The sequence below is a fragment of the Sceloporus undulatus genome, chromosome 6, assembly GCF_019175285.1.
Source record: "Sceloporus undulatus isolate JIND9_A2432 ecotype Alabama chromosome 6, SceUnd_v1.1, whole genome shotgun sequence".
Taxonomy (NCBI): Eukaryota; Metazoa; Chordata; class Lepidosauria; order Squamata; family Phrynosomatidae; genus Sceloporus; species Sceloporus undulatus.
Window position 1 is genome coordinate 11,277,420 of NC_056527.1, and position 22,690 is coordinate 11,300,109.

The window sequence follows — 22,690 nt, forward strand, 5'->3', positions numbered from 1 at the left end:
GTAGCATAATGGGGTTTTGTTTGTCCTACACAAACATTCCAGCAAGAGGATTTGTAGTGTCAGTGTCCAGTATATGTCTGCCCTTTTCACTCTTTTGGGAAAATATCAAGGACAGACCTCACAGATGCACCATAACAGCTTTCCTCCTGACGTTTACAAACCTGAGTTCAGCATGTATTTACTTATGAAGGTGCTAATTTCACTAGTTTTTCAGGAGTGGGTGAAATGGTTATTGAGAGGCTCCTGCTAAATGCCTAGCACTGAATTTTTCCACAAGCTCTCCAAAGCTGAAGGATGACATGGATACATACCCGTGTTCAAAATTCTTTATAAGCATGAACATACATAAAATACTGAAATGCATACAGAACACAAGTATGAAAGAGGTTTCTGCTGGTGAGAAATATAGACACAAAATTTCCAGCTCTCCAGCTCAAAAAGAAGTAACCATCACAGAAAGTAATGTAAAAACATGGTTTGTTTTAAGTACTGCAAATATTTGCATATGTTTCTGCTAGAGATTAATATTGCCTGCACGCTATTTACATTACTATTATAGTGGACATTTTAGTACTTTTTATGGAGGATGTGCAATTCTCCAATGTAAGTAAAGCAGCAGAAATATCTTCCAAGAGTTGCACAGCCAATTACTCACTGAAATATTCACTGATATGGTTGCCAAACCTACCACTAGCAGTGCTTTTTAAAAAGTATGCAAGATCAATGTGAAACTGGTTTAAGCATATATTTCCAGTAATTCAAATTATGTAGTTTCAGCAGGAGAAAAAAACTTAATCTGTAGCAGCTAATGCAGTGTCATCACAAGGATACAGGCAATGAACAGAAAGCAGCAGTGTCAGACCAAAACATTAAACCATCAGAATTAATTCCATTTGAATTAAAGATGCCTTTTTCTACACATGGCCCTTTGTTTCAGAAACTACAAGCACCATGGCACATTGTCAAGTGAGATAAATGCTGAGTTATCTCAGGCTGTGTACATTCTCACCTCTATGATATTCCAAAACCCAAATTACTGAAATCCTCAAAACAATGTCAGATGAGATTTCCTGCCAGATTTAGTCAATGGAGAGAATCCAATAAGATTTGCCTTGCATTTTATGTTGGCTGCATACATAAAGGATATTTCTAAAATACCAGTTTTTGGATTTCAACCAAGAACTTGTCACTTGCACAAAAGAACCATATATAACCAAAGGCTGTACATTACTCCAACCTTGCTCCTGATGAAACAGACTTTATTTTTAAACACAACATTCAATATGTAATTAAATAAACTACATACAATAGCAATTTTCAAAAGCAAATCACTTTGGATGAAATAACTGCATTCATAAAATCCTTTTTGCATATTTATTTCATAAAAATTACAAGAAAACTTATCACAGCTGAGTAAGGGTGAGTTCAAGCTAACTTCAGTAGAAACACACAAAACGTTATCAATAAATTCTGCTTAAAATACTTGGCTTTCAATATTAAAACACACCTGGTAAAATAAGTGGAAGAATATCTTACAGCATTTGGAAGAATAATTAGAGTAATTTACTCTTACCAGAGAGTGCCACAATTGCACAATATTTTTTAAAAAGAACCACTAGTAAATTTTAAAGAAAAATCTTTTAAAAGTATGTTTATTTAAAAACTGAGATTGTATCAATATAAAAAAAAATTGTAAAAAATAAAGTACAAAATATTTACCTTCATAATTTAAAACATGCCACAAAGCCCTTCTCTTTACATTTCAATTTTGATTTTGGTTAAGTACCACCGATTGTTAAAACCTAAAAAGAAAACCAGGAAAACTAATTTGCAATATAAAAACTAAACTCTCTCTAGTTGGTAGTATAATACAAAAACATAGTTAATTATGTTTTAATAATTAAAGGTTGCACATCTTAAATAGATGTAGTAAATGTTTGCTCTCCTGCCTTAACCTGTTTATTGCCCTTCCAAAAAAAAAAGAGTAGAAAATGAGTACTCAAAGAAATACTGACTGATTGATCTACAGGCTGGAAAAACTTGAGGGAAGGCTTCAAAAGTTTTGAAGCTTTAAGGCATTTTATTTCCTGGTCAAGTAAATTTATATGTAGACTTTTGTTAAGGAAAAAGCAAACTTGATATGTATACAGATTACCACATTCATCTTCTTTCAACAGTCAACTTCAGTTCTCTTAGATAATTAATCATTATGCCCTAAATGATAAATCTTTTCTTTTGGAGATTGACAAGTCAATATGGTTTTATAGCTTTCTCTTTCATATGCACTGAAAGCCTAGAAACAATTTCATTTATGTTTTCTAGGCTGCATTTTTATTAGAATCTATATATTTCTTATATATAGGGATGTGATATTTGAGTGATATTGTTAACAAATCATTTTGACATCTAAATATTGAAAAGAAAATTTCAATAAAAATATTACACTTTAGATTATTTGATATTTGATCTGTGGAAAAGCGGTATATAAATAAAATTTATTATTATTATTATTATTATTATTATTATTAATGTTTCAGTATAAACTAAGACACATATGAAATGAGACACAATTTAAAATATGTCTCAAATGTCAAATGAGTTGTAAGTCTAAAATCTTTGTGCTCAGATGAAAGCCTGTTTAAAGGAGACTGCAATTTTTAATGAAAGGGAACAAAGTAGAAGGTCAAGGAAAGAAAATGGATGAGTAAGTAGAGAAGGCAAGGAAAAAAGGGAGATGGAATTAAATGCAGACAAAAAAGGAACTAAAGATAAGGAAGTGGACAAATACATAAAGAAAAATGAGGAAAAGAAATTTATCATCATTTATACAGATCTATGAATTTTACTAGTATTATTAGCGATATCTTACTGGTTTGTATGCTTATAATCAAATGTATTAAGGGATTTAGAAGTTAGGTTTTTATAGATACAAATAGAGGGGGAAGCAACTATAAGTGGCAAAGATAAGATATTGGAAGAAACCAAAGAAAATACAAAGAAGAAACACTTTGGGGAAAAGAAGTTAACAACAAACAAAATACAAAGAAGATATGGACTAACATGAATGGACTCATAAGAATGATATTTGAAAAGAAGGAAGTATGAACAGAAAGGACCATATGAGTCAAGTTGAGACGATGTATTAGTTAGATAAGTTTATTAATTTGGGAAAATGTAATAAATGTACATCCTTGGTTTTATCAAACACAGTTTAATAAAAAATTAATAAATATAAATATATAAAAAATAAAAAGGAGACTGCAATTTTTACATAAATCACTACAATATTTTAATTAGCATATGAAAGGATATGATTCATAATCCAGTGTTTGGGTAAGAACACCTGTCAAAACAAACTCTGCATTGTGGACATCTGCAAACAGAGAAAGAAAAAACACAGATACATATATCAGTACATCAATACAAAGAAATATTCCATGACGAATTCACACCAGCTGCTGATTTGGATGGGCCTGTAGATCATGAGTGTTATATATGAACTGCTTTGATTGAAAGAATTTGGATCTAGGAGTTACCAGCTGAAAAGAAAATACAGCCTGATTGGCCACTTATTTTACTATGAATGGTTTGTTTATGTGTGCAAGTGCATGAACAGGGGGGCAGAAATAAGAAGACATCAAAAAGACGCTCAAAATGGAAATGATGGACATCTGTAACCCCAGCAAGGTAAATCATATCAAGTATTCAGAAGGCTCGTACAATTAGTACAAAATGTATAATTTCCTGACATTTTCTTAAGTGTCAACATTCTTCAGATTTTAGACAACACAACATGACCATGTATGTGTGTCTGTGGGTAGCTATCTACACAATGTACGCTACACAAACACACATACATGGTAGAATTTAAAATTTGACAAATAATTCTAGACCATTTGGTAAATTTATTTAGAAGTTAACAAGAGGAAGTCAGGATTTTATAGAAAAGAACAATGGTATTAAAAAATCCCCAAATTAAATATTAAAGCACACATTGGCTGTAATTAAAATAAAACCATACATTTCCCAAAAGTATGCAACCAAATTTGATGGAAATACTCTCAAAATAAGAGGTGTCAATATAGCTATAGATTCAACATACTCCAAAGTGTTCTTCCTATCCCCCAGCTATGGGGGTGGGGAGAAATACCCCAAAGAGAAATTGTGACTGGAGAGGAACCAGTTTGAAGACATTGAAAAGAAAATACCTTCTCTAAAAGAAAGAAGATACATGTAGATGGAATAAAATGCATGCTATAATTCAAGGGTGGCCAAAGAACAGCTACAGGCCACATACAGACCCTGGACCTCATTTTTATGGCTCCTGAAGCCTCTCAACTCTCCATGATTTTCAGGCAATTGGTGCCTTGAAATCCTTCAGAAGCCCCCCTCTACCAACGCATGCAAAAATGTAAAGAGATACCCACGTTGCCTCCAAATCACCCCAGAACCTCTTACTATACAAAAATACTTACATTTCCTTATTTACAAAAAGAAACATTTCTCATGTGAGTACTGAAATTTAACAAGGCCTATACTATACAGTAAGAGAGCAAGCATGGAGTAGTGGTTTGAGCACTGGCCTACAACTCTGGAGACCAGGAATTGAATCCCTGCTTGGCCATGGAAACCCACTGAGTGGCCTTGGGCAAGTCACATTCTCTCAGCCTCAGTGAAAGACAATGGAAACACACACACACACACCAACAAATCTTGCCAAGAAAATTCTGTGATAGGTTCACTTTGGGGTCACCATAAGTTGGAAAATACTTGAAGGCACATAAGAATAATATATACACATAGAAAAAGAACACACACATACCTATGCTTCTTGCAAAGTATTCTCGACATAAATGAAGATCGTTTTCACAAGAAATCAGGATAATCTCTGACAAGCTCTAGATTTAAAAAAATGAAACTGCATGAATTGAAAATAAAATATTTTCTAAATTGAAATCATTCTTTAAAAAAATCAGTTGAAATTACACTTACTTTATTTTGTTTATGTTCCATGAGTTTTCGGAAAGAAGGCTGTTTGGACAATACTTTCCCACCTGCACATTCCACAATAGATTTCATGGTGGAAAGGCTTGGGCAAATACCAGGTGTAATATAGAAGTACTTCCCCTAAAATCAAGAGAAATGAAAAACACATTTGTATTTCACATGTTTGCAATTGTGACAGTGAGCAGTATGCTGCCAATAAGAGAGCCAACAAAGTCAGAGTTAACATGTGAAACCAAAAACAGAAGAAGGAAGTTGGAGTTCAGGTGGACAGACATTCCATTCATTGAAAGCTGCATGGGGAAGAGACAGGATAAACTGATGCCAGACAAGACAACTTATAACTGTTGAGCAAAGGATCCAAGAGAATGTTAAGAAAGAAAAGACAGATTACATGAAGTAGGACCACATACCGTATTTTCCGGCGTATAAGGCGACTGGGCGTATAAGACGACCCCCTACTTTTCCAGTTAAAATATAGAGTTTGGGATATACTCACCGTATATGACTACCCCTCTTCCAAAGCACACCAAATACAAATTAAAAAAACATCAGATTTGATTTCAATATGGTAATTTTAATTCAAATGACATGCAGGTACTTAGCAGGAAACCTTGTTGTATACAAAGCCTGCTTGGATTGGTCAACTCTCCCTGCTTGCCCAGCCCTCACTGTCTCCAAGACTATCAGAGCAGTAGCTGCTTTCATACGATCATCGCATATGATGGGGATGCGGCCGCAGCTGTTTTTGAGCTCCCCCACCATATACAGCGACTGCAGATACTCCAGTCCAGCTCAGAAGTTTCAGCACCTGCCCTATAAGATGACACCCAGTGTACATGACGACCCCCGACTTTTGAGAAGATTTTCCTGGGTTAAAAAGTAGTCTTATACGCCAGAAAATACAGTAAATATTTTTGAAAAGATAAAAGCAGCTATTCAAAGACAACTGAAACAACAAGCAAAACACAGATCAGCAGCAGCATTTAGGCTAAAGGGATTTAGGGTCTAACTATGCTAAAGACAGGAGATCCAGTCTGATCTTAAAAGCTAAGCAGGGTCAGTCCTGATTAGTTCTTGGATGGGAGACTGCCAACAAATATCAGGTGCTGTAGGCTATACTTTAGAGGAAGAAATTGACAAAACCACTTCTAAGTATTTCTTGCCTGAGAAAACATATAAAACTGATAGGGTTGCCATAAATCAATATAGTAAAGAATACTATTTCTCTTTCTAGGATTATAAACACTCACATAGAATTAGTAGGGGAAGGAGGAAATGTATTTGATCCAAAGTTCTATGTATTTAAAAGTATGATGTACCTTAAAGAGTGGTGCTGCTTGTGCTCTCTTTAGAGATTCTTCTAAGCTGAAACAGAAAAGAACTTCAGCTTCTGCATCTCTGAGTATGTAGCTTTGCTCTTCTAAAACAAAGGAGAAAATATAACTGTAACTAGTGATAACACAATGAGATACAAAGACTATTACTGAGAAAATTAATCACACTTTGAACAGACAGTTTTCCTTTAGTGAGGTGATCTGATTTTAGATCTTTTGCACTTGCTAGCCTAGCAATTGGCAGTGGACATCATGTGCCTGGTTTCATTTTTAAAGGAGTTAACTGAATTTGGAAAAATGTTTCAAGACACCTAAAAACAGCACTACAACCACGTATAAGAAATTGAACTTTTTTTTTTCATGAATCCCTTGAAAATTACAAATTAGGAGGGAAAGGCTGAAGGAGGGGATGCACTTTTTAAAACTATTGGATTATTTGGAAGAAAAGAAAAAAGAAATTAATGTAGAGTGAAAAAGTACTCGGATTTTCAACTTTTGTTCATTCAGTCATAAGGACAGTAACAGACACTGAAAAATCACAAACAGTTGGATGAATGAATCAGTCAGTTTCAAAATGCTGTAATATGTCATTGTCATGCATACTATAAAATAGTCTCTTTCACAGATTTTCACACAATCAAAAGTGATGGGAGCATAACAGGATGCTCCTGTCACTATCATGCAATGATAATCAGATGACATTGTGTGACGTCGCCATAATTGTGTCATTACCCCATGATCAAAGAGTAATTCTAATGCCACTTTTCATTCACAGGAAAGTTCATACATCGTTATTGTCCATGTATGATTGTTATATTTTCCAAGGGACTCTTTTACATGTTTATGTTGACAATTCAATAGCTTACTTACCTATAAATGTCTGGCATTTGAAACATTCTTCTAACCAGTCTGGGGTTACTATGTGTTTTACAACTGAAATTGCTGTTAGGAATTTTACAGTACGAGTCACTTTACTAGCTATTAGATGAGTGCATTTCTGAGCAGATTCTGCGACTTCGCCCCCAAGAATGTATAGTTTCTGAAAATGAGTAAAAAACAAAACAAAACCCCCAAAATTAGAACCTTCAGCCACATCATAAGAAATCAACCTTCTAATTAAGGGCTTGTTCATAGATAACTTTATTACTGTATGTTTAATGATACAACAAATCTGGGTGTATGAACAAGTCCAGTTTATCATGACAAAAGATGATTAAAACATACTCACTGCAATATGAGAACACTCTTTAGAAGATCTATAATAGTTTTGTAAAGAAAAGTAAGGCGCGATCTAGATAGGCCTATAGTGTGCCCTTGTCACGTGCTAGGGGTTGGCTGAGGATGCACTGCCCATACATGCCTCACCCCTAGCACGTGACGAGGGTGTCAAAATGGCGGTGCCCTGTACAAATGGGCGCCGCCATTTTGACATGACGGACGCTTAGTGTCTGCACATCACACCCCCATGACGTCGTGAGTGCACCATTGGCACATTAGGGCGTCATTATGGCACCACAGAAAGAACCCGCTTTTTGCGGGTTCTTTTTGCTGCGCGAGGGAGCTGTGTGGTTTGTCTGCTGCAGCTCCCTCGCACAGCAAAATAAGGCGTGGGCAAATCGCCCTTTTTGGGCAGTCTGTATCCCACCTATGTAATTAAAAAAAAGTTCCTTTACTCAAGAGAAAAAGGAAAGTCACCTTGATGTACTGATGGACCTGTGTAGGCTCAAATCCTGTGAAAAGCACCACTGGTGTCAATTCTGGGGTCAGCTTTTTAGTAGGTGCTGGCAAGTCTTCAATTCTACAAATATAAAATTTGGCTGAACACTTTCTGAATTTAAAGACAATTCTATCGACATATTTGCAAAACTACTGTATATACTAATGTATACGTTTAGAAATTTTACTCAAAAAAGTGACCCCAAAAACCCGAGTTGACATATCTATAGGTCAAAGTACTATACTTTAACTCTTATCAAAAAATGTATCATAACCTGGTGAAAGACAAAAATATAATCTGTCCTGGAAGCACTGACCACCCGCTACCCTCTCTCTCATCCATCCAGCCTTTAGTGTGATCACAAACAGTTATAATGCTGAAGTTATTAAGTTCTTTGACACTGTTTTCCTTTGTTTCATCCTTTGTTACATGCCCCTAATTTTTACCCTTGACTTATCCACAGGTCATATCAAAATCTATTTTGGCCCCAAAACCTGCCGTCGGCATATACATGAGGTCAACTTATAGTTGAGTATATATGGTAGACTCTAAATTTGGATTTCCAAATTGCACATGTATGAAAAATAAGCAATGCCAGACAGCATTCATTAAGTCCCATATCCAGCACTAAATGTGCATTCACTACTTTTGTTTCAATTTACCTGCTGTAGATATCATTTGTTTAGATAACACTTCAATTATGATTCTATGATTCTAGTATAACATGAATGACATTTTTTTAATGTGGTTCACAGTGATGAACTCTCTTGAAAGCACGCCCCCCCCATGAGTAAAATACTGCAAAGAACATCAGGCCTTACATTTCAGGGCAGAGCATGCTTTTATTTTCTTTTACAACATTCTTCAAGTTTAAAAGATATTATTGCAGTCTGCACTTTAAAAAGAAAACTTATTTTCTTACAAACTGTAATAAGTAGCTTTCATCTTCTGGTCTACCGCTCAATATGCTCCAGCTATTCATTCGTTCCCTAGGACACAAACTTCTGTCTAGATAATCATCAGCTGAATGATAATATACGTCTCTTCAGTTAAAACCCAAAACTGGTCTGACATATTTTGCTAACAACATGCTACTCGCAAGAGGAAAAAGAAGTACTACACATAGTCTCTCTCTGTCTCTCACCTTGGTCGCTTGATTGAAGGTTGAATGACTGATTCGTTTTGCTTTGGTTTAAGTGGTAATCTTACACCCTGCAATTAAACAATATGTGTATAAAAACAAACTTGTTTTTTCTATACACCAATTATTTATTATTTATTGTGATTTCACAGTGAAAGTTTTAATTATTTAAGTAAATAAAAAACTGACTTAATGTGTACATGTGCCTTCAAATAGCCTGTTGACTTATGGAGATCCCATTAACAGGATTTCATTAGATAAGGAATATCCACAGGTGACTTCTCTAGTTCCTTCTTCTGAAATATAGCCTACAGCATGTGGTATTCACTGGCATGCTCCCATCCATAAACAAACAAGGACTGATCCTGCTTAGCTTACAAGATCAGACTGGATCTGGTGCTTTTAGGGAATTTAAGCTTAAAACTGGTCTTTAACACACAGACCTACAGTACAATCTACACATGTTCATTCATCCAGTTCAATGAGATTACTCCTGGAATGTAAGCACAGGATTACTCTGATATTTCCCAATATGTCTGATTCCCAACCCGAAGAGGAAGTAACAGCAAAGGAGAACAAAATTTTCAGGGTTTCCATCTCTATATGTGTCAGAAAAACAATGCCTTGCTTTGCACTTAATGCTAAACCAGGATTTAGTGTTATTTGCACAAGAAGAAATGTGCTTGCAGGGAGTACTAGGCCTGAGCTTACTGCTTCCCTTCTCTTACTGAGCAAAAGGACTAAATCAGAATCAGAACTTAGAGTTGGAGCAGATGGGCATGAAAGAGTGGCAAGAATCCACCCCAGCCAAGAGCAGGTTGGAATCCCGATGACTGCACAGTCGCTCCCAGGATCCAGATTATCCCAGCTCCTTTTTGCTCCAGTCCTAAGGACCAAAACACAGCTTCAGCATAGCTTCCGGCCTCTTTGGAGGCATATGTCATCTAAATGCCAACCGCCAAAGCGTCCGGAAGCTGCTTCATTTTGACTGTGTGTTTCATCCCTTAGTTCCAGCTCCAAATCTGGTCAACTGTTAAAGAACAAACCTCAAACGTTCTGGGCTTCTTAAATATCATTTCTGAAATTTTATCTGCTGCTTTTATTTGTGACTTTTTTGGGGTATACTCTACTCTGACTCTCCATAAATTGCCCTGGAATCAAATCAAACTGAAGGGCAATATAAAAATATTTTATGTGTATACATTTTTTGTGGATTTAAGATTTCCTCCTCCCAAAACTGTAGTTAAGCTCAAGAAATTAAAAGCAAGCTCACATACCATTAGAAGTTCTGATGATACCTTCAATGGCACTCTCCAAGCATCTGGAATTAATGAACAGAAAAAAATTAAAATAAGAATAGTTTCTGAAGCTGAGCACCTATATTCTCCTGATGTTCCAAAAATTCCTGTCTCAAAGGGTCTAGATGGAGCAGGAATATGAATTACAGAATCACAGAGCTGGAAGGGACCACAAGGGCATCAAGTCCAATTCCCTGCCATGCAAGAATAAACAATTAAAGAACTCCTAAAAGATCCCCATCCAACTTTTGCTTAAAGATCTCCAAAGATGGTGCCCACCACGCTGAAGGAATCTACTCCACTATCAAATAGTTCATGCAGTAAAAATACTCCTGATATTTAGGTTAAATCTCTTTTCCTATATTTTCCTAATTACTATTATTGTGAAACCAGTGATTTTTACACACTGTGAGTTTCACTGAGCTATACAGGACATTTTAGTTTTACGCTCTAGATCTTGGATACAAGTAACACACATACCAGCATAACCTGCAATATACCAAATTCAAAAGGAAAGAGCAACAAGTTATTGTTAGTAGTAGTAGTAGTAATAGGTAATGATGCTTAACAAATTTTTCCTACGTTTGCCCATATGGCAGTTTCTCTTACCAAGCAGGTTTAGAACTAGATGCTGATTAGGAGCAAGGGGTTCTTGAAGGTTGAATACTGTATATCGACTGTGCTGTATTTGCCGTAGTGCTTCAAAATTCCCAAGTAATATATCACAAAGCCATTGTGCATTCACACATGGTATCCTCCACTCTTTGGCTTTCTCGTATTTTAAGCCAGTAGGCCTTGTCAGAGAGGGAAAAGAAACACATGAATGGTTAACTGGGAAGCTCAGAATGCACTAACCTCTATTCAGTTTTTAAAGTTATAAATTATATCACTTTTATAAGTTGGTACAATTTTATACAGGGACTATACTGTTGCATGAAAGGGATTTATGTACCCAGAAAGGTTATATGATATACTTTTTAGATGTTTTCTACACCACCCAGAGAACTTTTGTTTTCACATGGCTTAAAAGTACAGTGAATCAATCAGTTAATCAGTAATAGGTACATTCTGACTTGTGAATAGTTTTAAAAGCCTACAAACACAGTTTCAAATCTCTGAACAAAATTAAGATGGCTTGGATCAAGTATCTTTTAATTGTTAAAAAGAAAACATTGAGACTATAATACGATTTAACTATGTAAATCATTGTTGCCCTAAGTATTGCCTCAAAATATTGTGGATCAACCCCAATCATTGTGACTAGTGGTCAGTCATTCTAGGCAATGCAGTCAAAACATCTGGAGCATTAGGTTGATGTAACTGAAGACTTAGAACATCTCCAGTACTATATACTAGATCAAGATTAAGAAAAATTATTGATTTTATTCGGAAAATCATGTGCCAGAATAACCTGCCTAACATGAGAAGGAATGATGCTACCCATATTAGTACCATGGAACACTAGTATTGTAAGGCACTTACTCTTTACAGATGAGAATTGTATTGCTGTGACAAAGATAGCCTGTATACTTTGCACCTGCTAGATAGGCCATCAGTTTGAGATCATCTCTATCACTGTCAACAAAGCCTGTCACTGAGATTATCTGACAGAAAAGAATGAAACAACTGTAAGTCTGAGTTATAGACATTTCTATTAAGTTCAAGTAATTAACAGTTCTCAAAGTGTGAAGCTGGAACAGTTTGCCATCATTAACTACAAATCTTCCTTGACTTCTTTCAATATGTGAATAACAGGAACAGAGTATCAACCGATCCCTATACACCTAGTCCTACATCCAACTACTAGAACTAACTAAAGTGGACCCACTAAATCCACAGCTGAATGTAAGACAACACTTATGCGAATCCCACTGATTTCATTCTCCTGGTGGTAATGGGTCTAACCTAGTGGGATTAAGAAACAGATTTAGGTTGAGGGCCAATCACCCCAAAGAACAAAGTGTTGGTGACTTATCATAAATGTTCATTATAATTCTGTGGAGAAGATATCCAGAAATTGATTAAATCCCATTGCTGACTAAGCAACGAAGGGATCACATGATCTATGGATTTTCTCAATGGACTACAACCCATTAGCTCCTGCACCAATACTTTTGATAGCAAGGCAGAGATATGAACAGAATACAATCATGGCACAGGTAAAATAGGCCAACATGGGGAATCAATTAGACACCTCTCAATTAGGTCTTGATGTCTCCTCTGCAGAGAAAAAAAATAATGTTCAGTGTAAGTGACCCATGCTACATTGTCTGTGAAAAGGAGATATCCAACAATAGAATGTACTCAAAATAAGGCTGAGTAGGTCACTGAGAGATTAAGAAAAAAGAAAATATTGTAAAACCCCTATTCCAGAGGCAGCTTCAGCCAAGGCATAACAATATAATCTGAAGTAACCGATGAAGATAGAAAGGTTGGCTCAAGATGCCACTCCACAAACTTCCCAAGATGCTGAGGGAAAAATGTGGCTGATATGCAGACACATTTATAGAGAAAGTTATACTCATTTTAGATTTGGGGAAAGATAACACATTGTACATTTTAAAAATGCAGGCTTCAAGCAACCTCACTAAAATGGTAGCTGTGTTCTTCTTTCCCAGTGAGTTGAGAAGACAGGAAATGAACAAGGAATATGTATTTGAGCATGTATGTATGTATGGGTGTGTGTGTGTGTGTGTGTGTGTGTGTGTGTATAGTGCTACATGTTCATCTAACTTATTCCAGACCTTCTCAAGATGAATACAAAAGGAGTGATGGGAAAGTACAGGTTGTGGACAGTGAAAGACAGAGAAAGCTCTAAAAACTAGAGCAGTGCTTCTCATAATGTTTTTCCCTGTGCCAGGAATTGGTGCTCCTCTTTGTGCCCACTGGAAACAACAGTTTCTTTCCTGGAAACTCTTCACAGACTAGCAGCCAAGGACTTGTGAGCAAGCACTGGTCTAGAGAAGCACTCTTTTAGAGAGAATGAGATCTGCTTTGAGAAAATGAGCTCAGGAAAAAAAAAGATTCCTACACTTACACCAAGGCAGGAAAAATAGAGAAGTAGGGATGCTATTAAAGATAATTCATAGATCACGTGACACCTGCCTTGCCTGAGTAACCATAGGACACAACCAGTTCCTGAATGATTTCCTCCAACAGTCAGAGAAGCTCAAGAACCAATGATTGGGTAACCTCTTGCATTTGAATTCTCAGTTCAGTTTCATCTGTCAGCATGAAACCCTGGGCTAAATCCCATTGTTAAACCTAACTACATTAGCCTCACTGAAAGAATGGGACCCATGACAGTGTTGCTGACTTAAATCCCATTCATTCCATAATTCTATCTTAGTCAGGCCTAGCATGAGATTTAGCCCTTGCTTTAGTCCCCTTAAGTCAGAGATGGGCTGCATGTGACCGGAAAATACCTTTTTTAGACCAGTAGGCCCCTGCACATTTTCCTCCCCCCAAAAATTTATGCCGAATTTCTTTTAATAAAAAATTTTGTCCCCAAATAATCCCCCTCAAATTGGGGGACAATTTTGCTATCTATTTGACCCCTGGGTCATTTTAGGCTACACAGATTTTTTTTTTCCCTTCATCTTTTTTTAACACAAAGTGAACTTGAAATTGACTGGTGGGATGGGATGTCCTCCAAAATCCTCTTTCCTAAGCTGCCTACCCATTTTAAGTATTTAGTCTTATTTCTACCTCTACAAGTTTGTACCCTGCCTTTTCATCTGAAAAGGCCCACTTCACAGTTGTATGAAGAGTGACTCATTTGACTGAGCAAACTCCATGATTGAAGAAGCACACATTAACCAACTAAAGTGATTCTATCCAGACATTGAAAGACAAGGTAATAATGTAGGTTCACAATCTCATTTTCACATTAACAGCCATTTATCTAATCATGTGAGGCAGTCCACAATAAAATAACTTTAGCAATCTACACAAGGAAAACAGTTCAAATATACAGTTTCAGATAAATTACTTTGAATTACTTCAGTTGCACAACTTGGAAGAAATGTCACTGATTTGAATTCTATCATAACATGTAGGATCAGGACAAAATATTATCCTGCATTCATTAATTTAATTCAATGATGGGCAACTCCCAGATATTAGGTAGACACACTGGCATCCCATGAGACCATGAAAGGCTGCACTTTTATTTTGAAAAACCTCTCTGATTCAAGATGCCTCTACCACACTCCCCTTGGAAAGGAAGCTTGAGTAAAACTCTTTTGTGTGCTGTGGGCCCATCAAAATTGGCCTAGGATCACACCTACCCACCTTGGCATTTACATAATTTTTACCAGATCATCCAATATTGAATATTATACATCTGCTCATTTTTGTATTTTCCATCATAATACACTGCTTTGTTGTTGTGTGTCTTCAAGCTGTTTCAGACTTATAGCAACTTAATAAAAAAATTTTTTATCTCTCTTTTCTGTGATGAGACAATCAAAGTGGCTCACAACACATAAAATATCCACATTCAACATTATGACCCAAATCCCCCCCTTAAAACAGGATTGAACATGATACAATTAAAATTGAAGATTAAAATATCTATTAATAACACAATAAAAATATAACGAGGACAGAGCAGTGGGCTAATACATGATGTGAGGGGTGATCATTCTGTGGCCGGACACTTTTATTCAGGAAAGGCCTTCCGGAAGAGATCTGTCTTGAGAGCTTTTTTAAAGCTGTCTAAACTGGCAATTTGACGGATCTCATCCGGCAGGCCGTTCCATCGTCTGGGAGCAATTGCAGAGAAGGCCCTCTGGGAGGTAGCACTTAGTCTGGTTTTTAAAGGCTGCAATAGATTCCTCCCTGATGATCTGAGGGTGCGGGGCAGATTATATGGGAGTAGGCAATCCCTCAAATAGGTTGGATCCAAGCCATGTAGGGCTTTAAAGGTAATAACCAACAATTTGCACTGTGCTTGGAAACTAATAGGCAGCCAGTGAAGAGATTTTAGGACAGGTGTTATTCATTCACTCCTAGTTTTACCAGCCTGGCTGCCATATTTTGTACTAAAGTTTCCGGTCTAGGCACAAGGGTAGCCCCATGGAGGGCACATTACACAAATCAAGTCGAGAAGTTATCTGTGAATGAACTACACTTTCTAGGTACTTTACTTCCAGGAAAGGGTGTAGCTGGCATATCAGCCAGAGCTGATAACAGGCACTCCTGATTGTCGCATTCACTTGGTTTGTCATGTGAAGCGACGGATCTAGGAGCACCCACAGACTGCGAACACAGTCCTTTGTGGAGAGTGTGACCTCATCTAGGACTGGAGGTTGCAACCCTATACCTGGTTTGAGGGCCCCTACTGTAAATACCTCCGTTTTGTCTGGATTCACTTTGTTTGTTTTTCCTCCTCCAGCCCATTACCGCCTCAAGACACTGATTGAGGGGAGAAATGCCATCTGTCATCGTAGCTGCTGATCGGGACATGGAGAAGTATATTTGGGTGTCATCAGCCTATGACAAACCACAGTTTTCTTGGGTTGCCCTGCCTCTGAGGCTGAGAAAGTGTGACTTGTGCCTAAAGTAATCTAGTGGGTTTCCTATGACCAAGTAGGGATTCAAAACCTTATCTCCAGAGTCACAGTTCAATAAGCAAACTATTACGCAATGTTGTTTATTGGGGGGGGGGGATCATTAGCCTTTCCAATCAAAATAGATACAGTTTTCTTACATGCTGAGAACATGGTTTCCCTCCTGGTGGAAATGCAACTGGAAAATGAAGAGCTCGATGGGGTGGTACCATTTTCTTTTTTTTTAGCACACAGTTCAGCCAGTGTGCTGTGATACATCTCTTCCTTTCTCTCAATGCCTGCAAAATACACATATATAGCAAAATATTATCACTGCAGATTTTTACTATATAGCAGTGTTGAACAACATTTTGAAAATATTGTTTTAAATTTCCTTTGATTTCTAAATGTTTTTGCCATCATCCTTCAAACCTAGTTTAGGTAGGCATGGAATGTACCCTTATAGTAGCATATCTGATTATGTAGATGTGAATGCTTTACTGATATGGGCTTGCTGGCTTTTTAAAGCAGTAACTATCAACTACAGTTTCTCATTTGGAAAATGACAGTAAGAATTACTTGGATCATAGAGAATAGGGACACAAGAGAAGTTAATCTTAACAAAGCTATTAAAATGACCAAAAAATCATTCAATGGGATATTATGAGCTACAATATTTGTAACTTGTAAAATTCAGAACAACTTGTACAGTAATTTCTCAACATTACAAAAATAGATTTCTGTGATATTATTGCTTTATACCACAAGAATATCAGAGATCTAAAACAGGCGGCCTAAAAGGTCCGTGCTGGAACTGCACCACTGCCATTTGTGCTGGGACCATGGCAACTGCACGCGACTGGTCCCAATTTGGGCTGCTGCAGTGGTTCTGAACCAGTGTTCATGTATTTATGCCCTCAAAATTATTTATAAAAACTATGTAACAAGACTTTTATGGAGACAATTCACAGTATCTATTCATTGCTATTTCTAGTTTTGGTTTGATTTTCTCAGATTTTTTTAAAATGAGAATGATTATTTTATGTCTGCAGGATACATTAAATAAGAGAAGACAAAATAATTTTCAGTTTTACTAATGTTGATGATTTCTTGTTTCAACTGTTTATTTTGTTTTTGGTTTTTTGCCTGCTCTTAATAAACTGGCAAAGAAAAATGTTCATCAGTTATTGTCTGAATGTGTTTTACTTTTCATAAATCACACTTGGTAACTTTATGCCAAACAAAATTATACATAAAACACTTTACATTCTTGAAATAGCAAAGTGTGCAAATACATTTTTTTGTATTTTTCCAAAATTTCCAAAACTAGTTTTTTTACCCATTGCTTCAAAATTTCCAGAAATGTTACATCTTTAACCTAGAGCCATGGGTCATTGATTTTTTCATGCAGATACCCAGGTGTTTACATTGGTCTTTTAGGTTAAATGTACATATGAGTTTCATAATGGTGAAGTTTTCCAGATAGGATTCTTGCTTTGAAATTAAAGCTTTCTTTTCTATGATTACAATCTAAAACATTAGAAAATGCTGCTTGTAATTTCTATAAATAAGTACACAGAGTCAATTCAGATGAGTGATAATCCCCAGGTGTCATCTTCTGGAATCATCCATCCAAACCCCCACTTATCAGTACTTTCTAACCTGAACACCAGAAGCTACGCAGGAGGGATACCATGGTTGAAGGTAACAAAATGAGTGATTAACATGAACCAACAGGATCACATATTTTCTTCTTTATTCTTGGATATTACCCAATTTAAAGGATTCAGTTACTTAGGACTGGAGCAGACAGGCAGAAAAAAAGGGCTCAATCTTGGGTTCGCACAACCACATGCTGTCCTCACCACGCAGTGTCAATTTGCACAGTGCAGTTTTTTTTTCTTTTGTCACCTCCACACCATGCACGTTGCACAAATACACCGCTTACAACCACCAATCTCCTCCTCTTCCCACCCAGATGGCATTCCACATGTATGACCAGCCACATAGTTGCATGTGCAATGCACCACCTGTACAGTACATTGGTGTGTCAAATGATGCATTAGCAAAGCACAATCATGGAGGCCCCCCCATTCATGCTCCTTTCACCCCATGCCCCTCTGCTGAACTATCTGGTTTATGTATGATGTACAGTAGGCCCTCCTTATACGCGGATTTGCCATACGCGGATTTCAGTATATGCACATGGTGAACTCGGAAGTCCTCTCCTCACCTCCTCTTTCCCTCCCTTCTTGTCGTCATCTCTTCGTCACCGCTACCGCTGTGGGAAAGGCCAAGTGGTGATGTTGGAGGCCAAGGGGCCTCCAGGCCACCACCCAGCCCTTCTGCATCAATGGTGGCAAGGAGGACCGAGGTTTGGCCTCCCGGCCTCCTCACAGGCATGGCTTCCACGCCGCAGCCACCGCCACCACGAAAGGGCCAGGTGGGGGCCTGGAGGCCTCTTGGCCTCCAACAGCACCACCCGGCCTTTCCTGCGGCAGCAGCGGTGGCGAGGAGGCCGGGAGGGACTTGAGCATACACGGATTTTGGTATACGCGGGGGGGAGACGGATCCCCCACGTATACCAAGGGCCGACTGTAATTATAGCCATTGCCAATCACATTTTTTGCTTTGCTGCAGTCCCCGACTGGCATCAGGCTGTTTATATACCAGTACAATGAAGCACATTTTCAGCCTTAAGTCCGATGCTTTCCCTGCAGTTTCACCATGTGCATCATCTAAACACTCTGCCTTCAAAGTGGTTCAAAGCTGCTTTTATTTGCCCAGTGTGGACTACCCCATCGTTTCTTATAGTTCTTACAAGTCAACAGCATGGGCCAGTGTATGCCATTTTGTCTTACCTGAGCATACATATTACTAAGTTGGCTTTCACAGAGAAGATGTGTACACCGATTTGTGAGTGTAGGATCCACTGTACCCCCATGTGCTTGGATTATCTAGAATTTAAAAAAGAAGTATTTAAACAACTGACTCAACTAACTACTCCTCTTGAAAATTCTTTTTCCCTTTACATGTGCCCACAGTTTAAAAAGTACTTTCATGAAATGAATGCCTATTACGAAGAAATCTTCACAGACAAAAACATATTAATATGCTTAAAAACACTATAAAAGTATGAAACATTTTGGCAGCAGGATGTTAATTATCAAAAATAATGGAATGCAGGTGAAAACTGTATTTTAAGCTAGTCAGCAGGGAAAAGGAAAATAAAGACGGCAAAAAGAATGAAATTTTGCATCATTAACTGGAATCATCCTTAAAGGAAAAATCCATTACATTTCTGGAAATCAACTGAACATACTCAAATTATAAATTATCTGTTATAACAAAAGCATACTTATTTTTAAAATTAAGAGTTTTGGGTCTTTTGTTAAGAAAACGGATTTGAAATTCTGGAAAAGGTTCACAAGAGTAATAGTTACCCGTTTCCATGTTGCCAACAGCTGTTTATCAGACATCTGTTCAGGATAATCAGCAATTGCAAAGACACAACCCAACAAGAAATAGTCTTCAGGAACTGGAAGAATAAAAGAAATGAATTTAGTACAGAACCCTCCTATTTTCTCTTTGAGCATAATTAATGCCATTATTTACTTAATGGTGTTCCTTATAAAAAATTAGAAAAATCGTTTACTTTTGGAAATTGTATATATATTGGAATATTTTCAAGCCATCAATGATTGAATCCATGGAAATAGAGGACCAACTGTAATTACTAACCATCCACAGATGGATCATGTCCAAATAGCTGGTGTTGCTGAAGCTGTTGCTGCTGCTGTGGATGTTGTGGCTGCTGAACGGGAACCTGATGCTGTTGTAGTGTCTGAGTTTGAGATGTCTGAGTCAAGTGTTGTGATGCCTGGCTTTGCAGTTGCTGCTGCTGCTGCTGCATTCGCTGCAAATGTTGCTGCTGTAGTTGTTGCTGTTGAATCTGTTGCTGCTGCTGTTGCTGCTGCTGCTGCTGCAGTTGCTGCTGAAGGTTTTGCTGTTGTAGTTGCAACTGCTGCTGATGCAACTGCTGCTGCTGCAGCTGATGCAACTGCTGCTGTAAGGCATGCTGCTGCTGAAACTGCAACTGTTGTGGAGGGCGATGCATTTGTTGTGAATGTAGCTGCTGGGGAGGAAACTGTACCTGCTGCTGGGAAAATTGGTGCTGATGAACTTGCTGTTGCTGTTGCTGTTGCTGCTGCTGCTGTGCAAACTGATGAGGCTGCTGTGAGAAAGGCTGCTGAGTAATCTGAGGCTGCTGCGGCTGGGGCTGCTGCTGTTGCTGCAACTGCATGATATGCTGGGGTTGAAGATGTAAAAGAGGGTGGTGTTGTTGCTGCTGCTGCTGCTGTTGTTGTTGAGGTTGATGCTGTTGTGGTTGATGCTGTTGTTGCAGTAAGTGTGTTTCTGGAGTCAGTTTAACCTGACTAAGCAACACTGCATTTGAATGTCCCTGCTGTTGGCTGTGGTTTACCTGCTGCTCCAAAGTTTTTGTAGGTGCTGAAAGTGACTGCAAGATCTAGAAAGCAAGAAGAATGCTTGTAAGGGATGTTTTCTACAAGAAAAGAGATTCCACCTCAACATTGGGAAGAACTTCCTGACAGTAAGAGCTGTTTGGTAGTGGAATATCCTGCCTCTGAGAGTGGTGAAGTCTCCTTCTTTGGAGGTTTATAAATAGAGGCTGGATAACCATCTGTTGGTATGCTTTAATTGTATCTTCCTGCATGGCAGGGGATTGGACAAGATAGTCCTTGTGGTCTGTTCCAATTCTATGACTCTATGGGTTACATTATTCTTAAAAGAATCCTATGTACAGTGCTCCCTCGGGTTACGAAATTAATTCGTTCCGTGGCCGCTTTCGTAACCCGAAAAGCCTTCGCAAGCTGAAAACCCATAGGCGCTAATGGGGAAAAGCCGCGTTTCGTGCGAAAAAGCGCCGAAAAGCACCAAAAATTTTCTTCGTAACCCGAAAAAACATTCGTAACCCGGAACAGTTATTTCCTATGGGATTTTTTCGTATCTCGGAAATTTCGTAACCTGGGTATTTCGTATCCCGGGGTACCACTGTACCTGGGCTTGCTTTGGACTAATCCCATGAAATATGTCAACACTTCCTTCCCTGAAACATGGATCCATCGGCAAGAAATAATAAAGATGGTCTAACGGTGCAAATACAGCGCGCCCTCGGCTTACGCAGGCGATCCGTTCCAGACCCCCTCCCACGTAAACCAAATTCTTCGCATGCTCAAGCCCCATTGTAATGAATGGGGCTCATGTATGTGGCGGCACAGGCACGCCCCATTCATTCTAATGGGATGCACTGCCCCTTGCGCCCTCCTGCACAACTCTACGTGGTTTTGAGCGTATGCTCAAATCCACATATAGTGTATGACACGGGTGCACTGTAATTAAGTTACAAATCTGCTGTTTGTAGATATCAAAACTTGTGTTTCATTTCTGCTCTTCCACGCCACTAGTGATGTTCTACATCAGCAGTGGGATGACTGATGGGATTTTTCTGTAATAGACTCAAATCTGTTTTATTATCAACTTTCACTTAATTCAAAACTCTCTTACATTCTAAGCAACAATGAAACAGGAAGCAAGAATAAAGTGTACTTGTAAGTTCAACATGATATTCATACTTCACAGCAATAATTCACTTTCAAGCAAAGATTGATGTACTTACATGTGCTACATTTGATGGCCTATTAACCTGCTGAATATCAGCATTATTAGTAATATTTCTTAGCGTCCGTACAGCTGGACTCCATGTTGCCATCATTTCAGGACGCCCAGAACTTTGGGGATTTTGTACTGAAGTCATTATATTACTTCTGATCTCAGAGGACAAAATATTGCCTGGAACAGGTGGAACATTGGCACACAAGTTAATCAATCCTGAATCTTTGCCAGATGGCAATCTGCACTTTGCTGTAGCAGTCTGTGGAACTTCAGCAGGTGTCCAGTTTAAATTTCTTTCATGCTTTTCAGGAGAAGAGTCTGATGAATCATCAAACATCAATTCTCCTTTTGTTTTGTCAGCAGCAACAGATTTAGGTGAAAAAGCTTGATCACCTGAAGGTGAGCCTTCTCGAGAAGATGCTGGACTTGATAACTTTTCATCAGTACTACCTTCATTTTGTGAATCTTGTTCTTCGTTTTCTTCTTCCTCCTCTTCCTCCTCCTCTTCCTCTTCATATATAATTAATCGAGGATGATAAGGAACCTCGTCTTTTTTTGTTTTATCAGATATAGAATCTAAAACCCAGTCAGGTGTCACAATTTTAATGTTCTCTTTTTTACAGGCGCATTCATATTTTTCCTGGGAAGAAAAGATGTTGAGTTCTAATTATAGTTGGGATAAATTATAAATTGAGGTAACTAGACCTTTATTTTAAACATTCAATTTAATCATACTGTTTTATATCAGCACAGTTATGCTCTGAGTTTCTAAGATTACAAACTCTCAAAAGTAAATTACCAATTTTCAATTTAAAAAAAAATACTACAGTACATTAATAAAGCAAATCACTCCAACAGTCTTCTTTGGTCTAAAACACAGTGCAGAAATAATCCAGTTTGAGACCGCTTTAACTACCCTTGCTCAATGCTTGGGAATTCTGGGAACT

General features: G+C 37.8%; 1 protein-coding gene across 4 annotated transcripts in view; it reads right to left on the minus strand.

Moving 5' to 3' along the window:
- Positions 1 to 311: 311 nt before the first annotated feature.
- The window catches only part of PAXIP1 (PAX interacting protein 1), a 29,678-nt gene continuing 7,299 nt past the window's right edge, over positions 312 to 22,690 (minus strand). The window contains exons 6-21 of one of the 4 annotated variants that reach the window (XR_006104676.1): positions 21,748 to 22,383; positions 19,791 to 20,577; positions 19,493 to 19,587; positions 18,911 to 19,006; positions 16,211 to 16,348; positions 11,980 to 12,101; positions 11,107 to 11,291; positions 10,477 to 10,520; positions 9,203 to 9,270; positions 8,037 to 8,139; positions 7,212 to 7,380; positions 6,327 to 6,427; positions 4,993 to 5,127; positions 4,823 to 4,918; positions 3,313 to 3,373; positions 312 to 2,107 (exon numbers count right to left, since the gene is read on the minus strand). Coding sequence is in view for 2 of the 4 variants with exons in the window: in XM_042475694.1 (XP_042331628.1) it covers positions 2,092 to 2,107; positions 3,313 to 3,373; positions 4,823 to 4,898; positions 4,993 to 5,127; positions 6,327 to 6,427; positions 7,212 to 7,380; positions 8,037 to 8,139; positions 9,203 to 9,270; positions 10,477 to 10,520; positions 11,107 to 11,291; positions 11,980 to 12,101; positions 16,211 to 16,348; positions 18,911 to 19,006; positions 19,493 to 19,587; positions 19,791 to 20,577; positions 21,748 to 22,383 (2,832 nt within the window). In the remaining 2 variants the exon portion in view is untranslated. The other 3 variants (XM_042475694.1, XR_006104677.1, XM_042475695.1) reach the window with 3 other exon arrangements.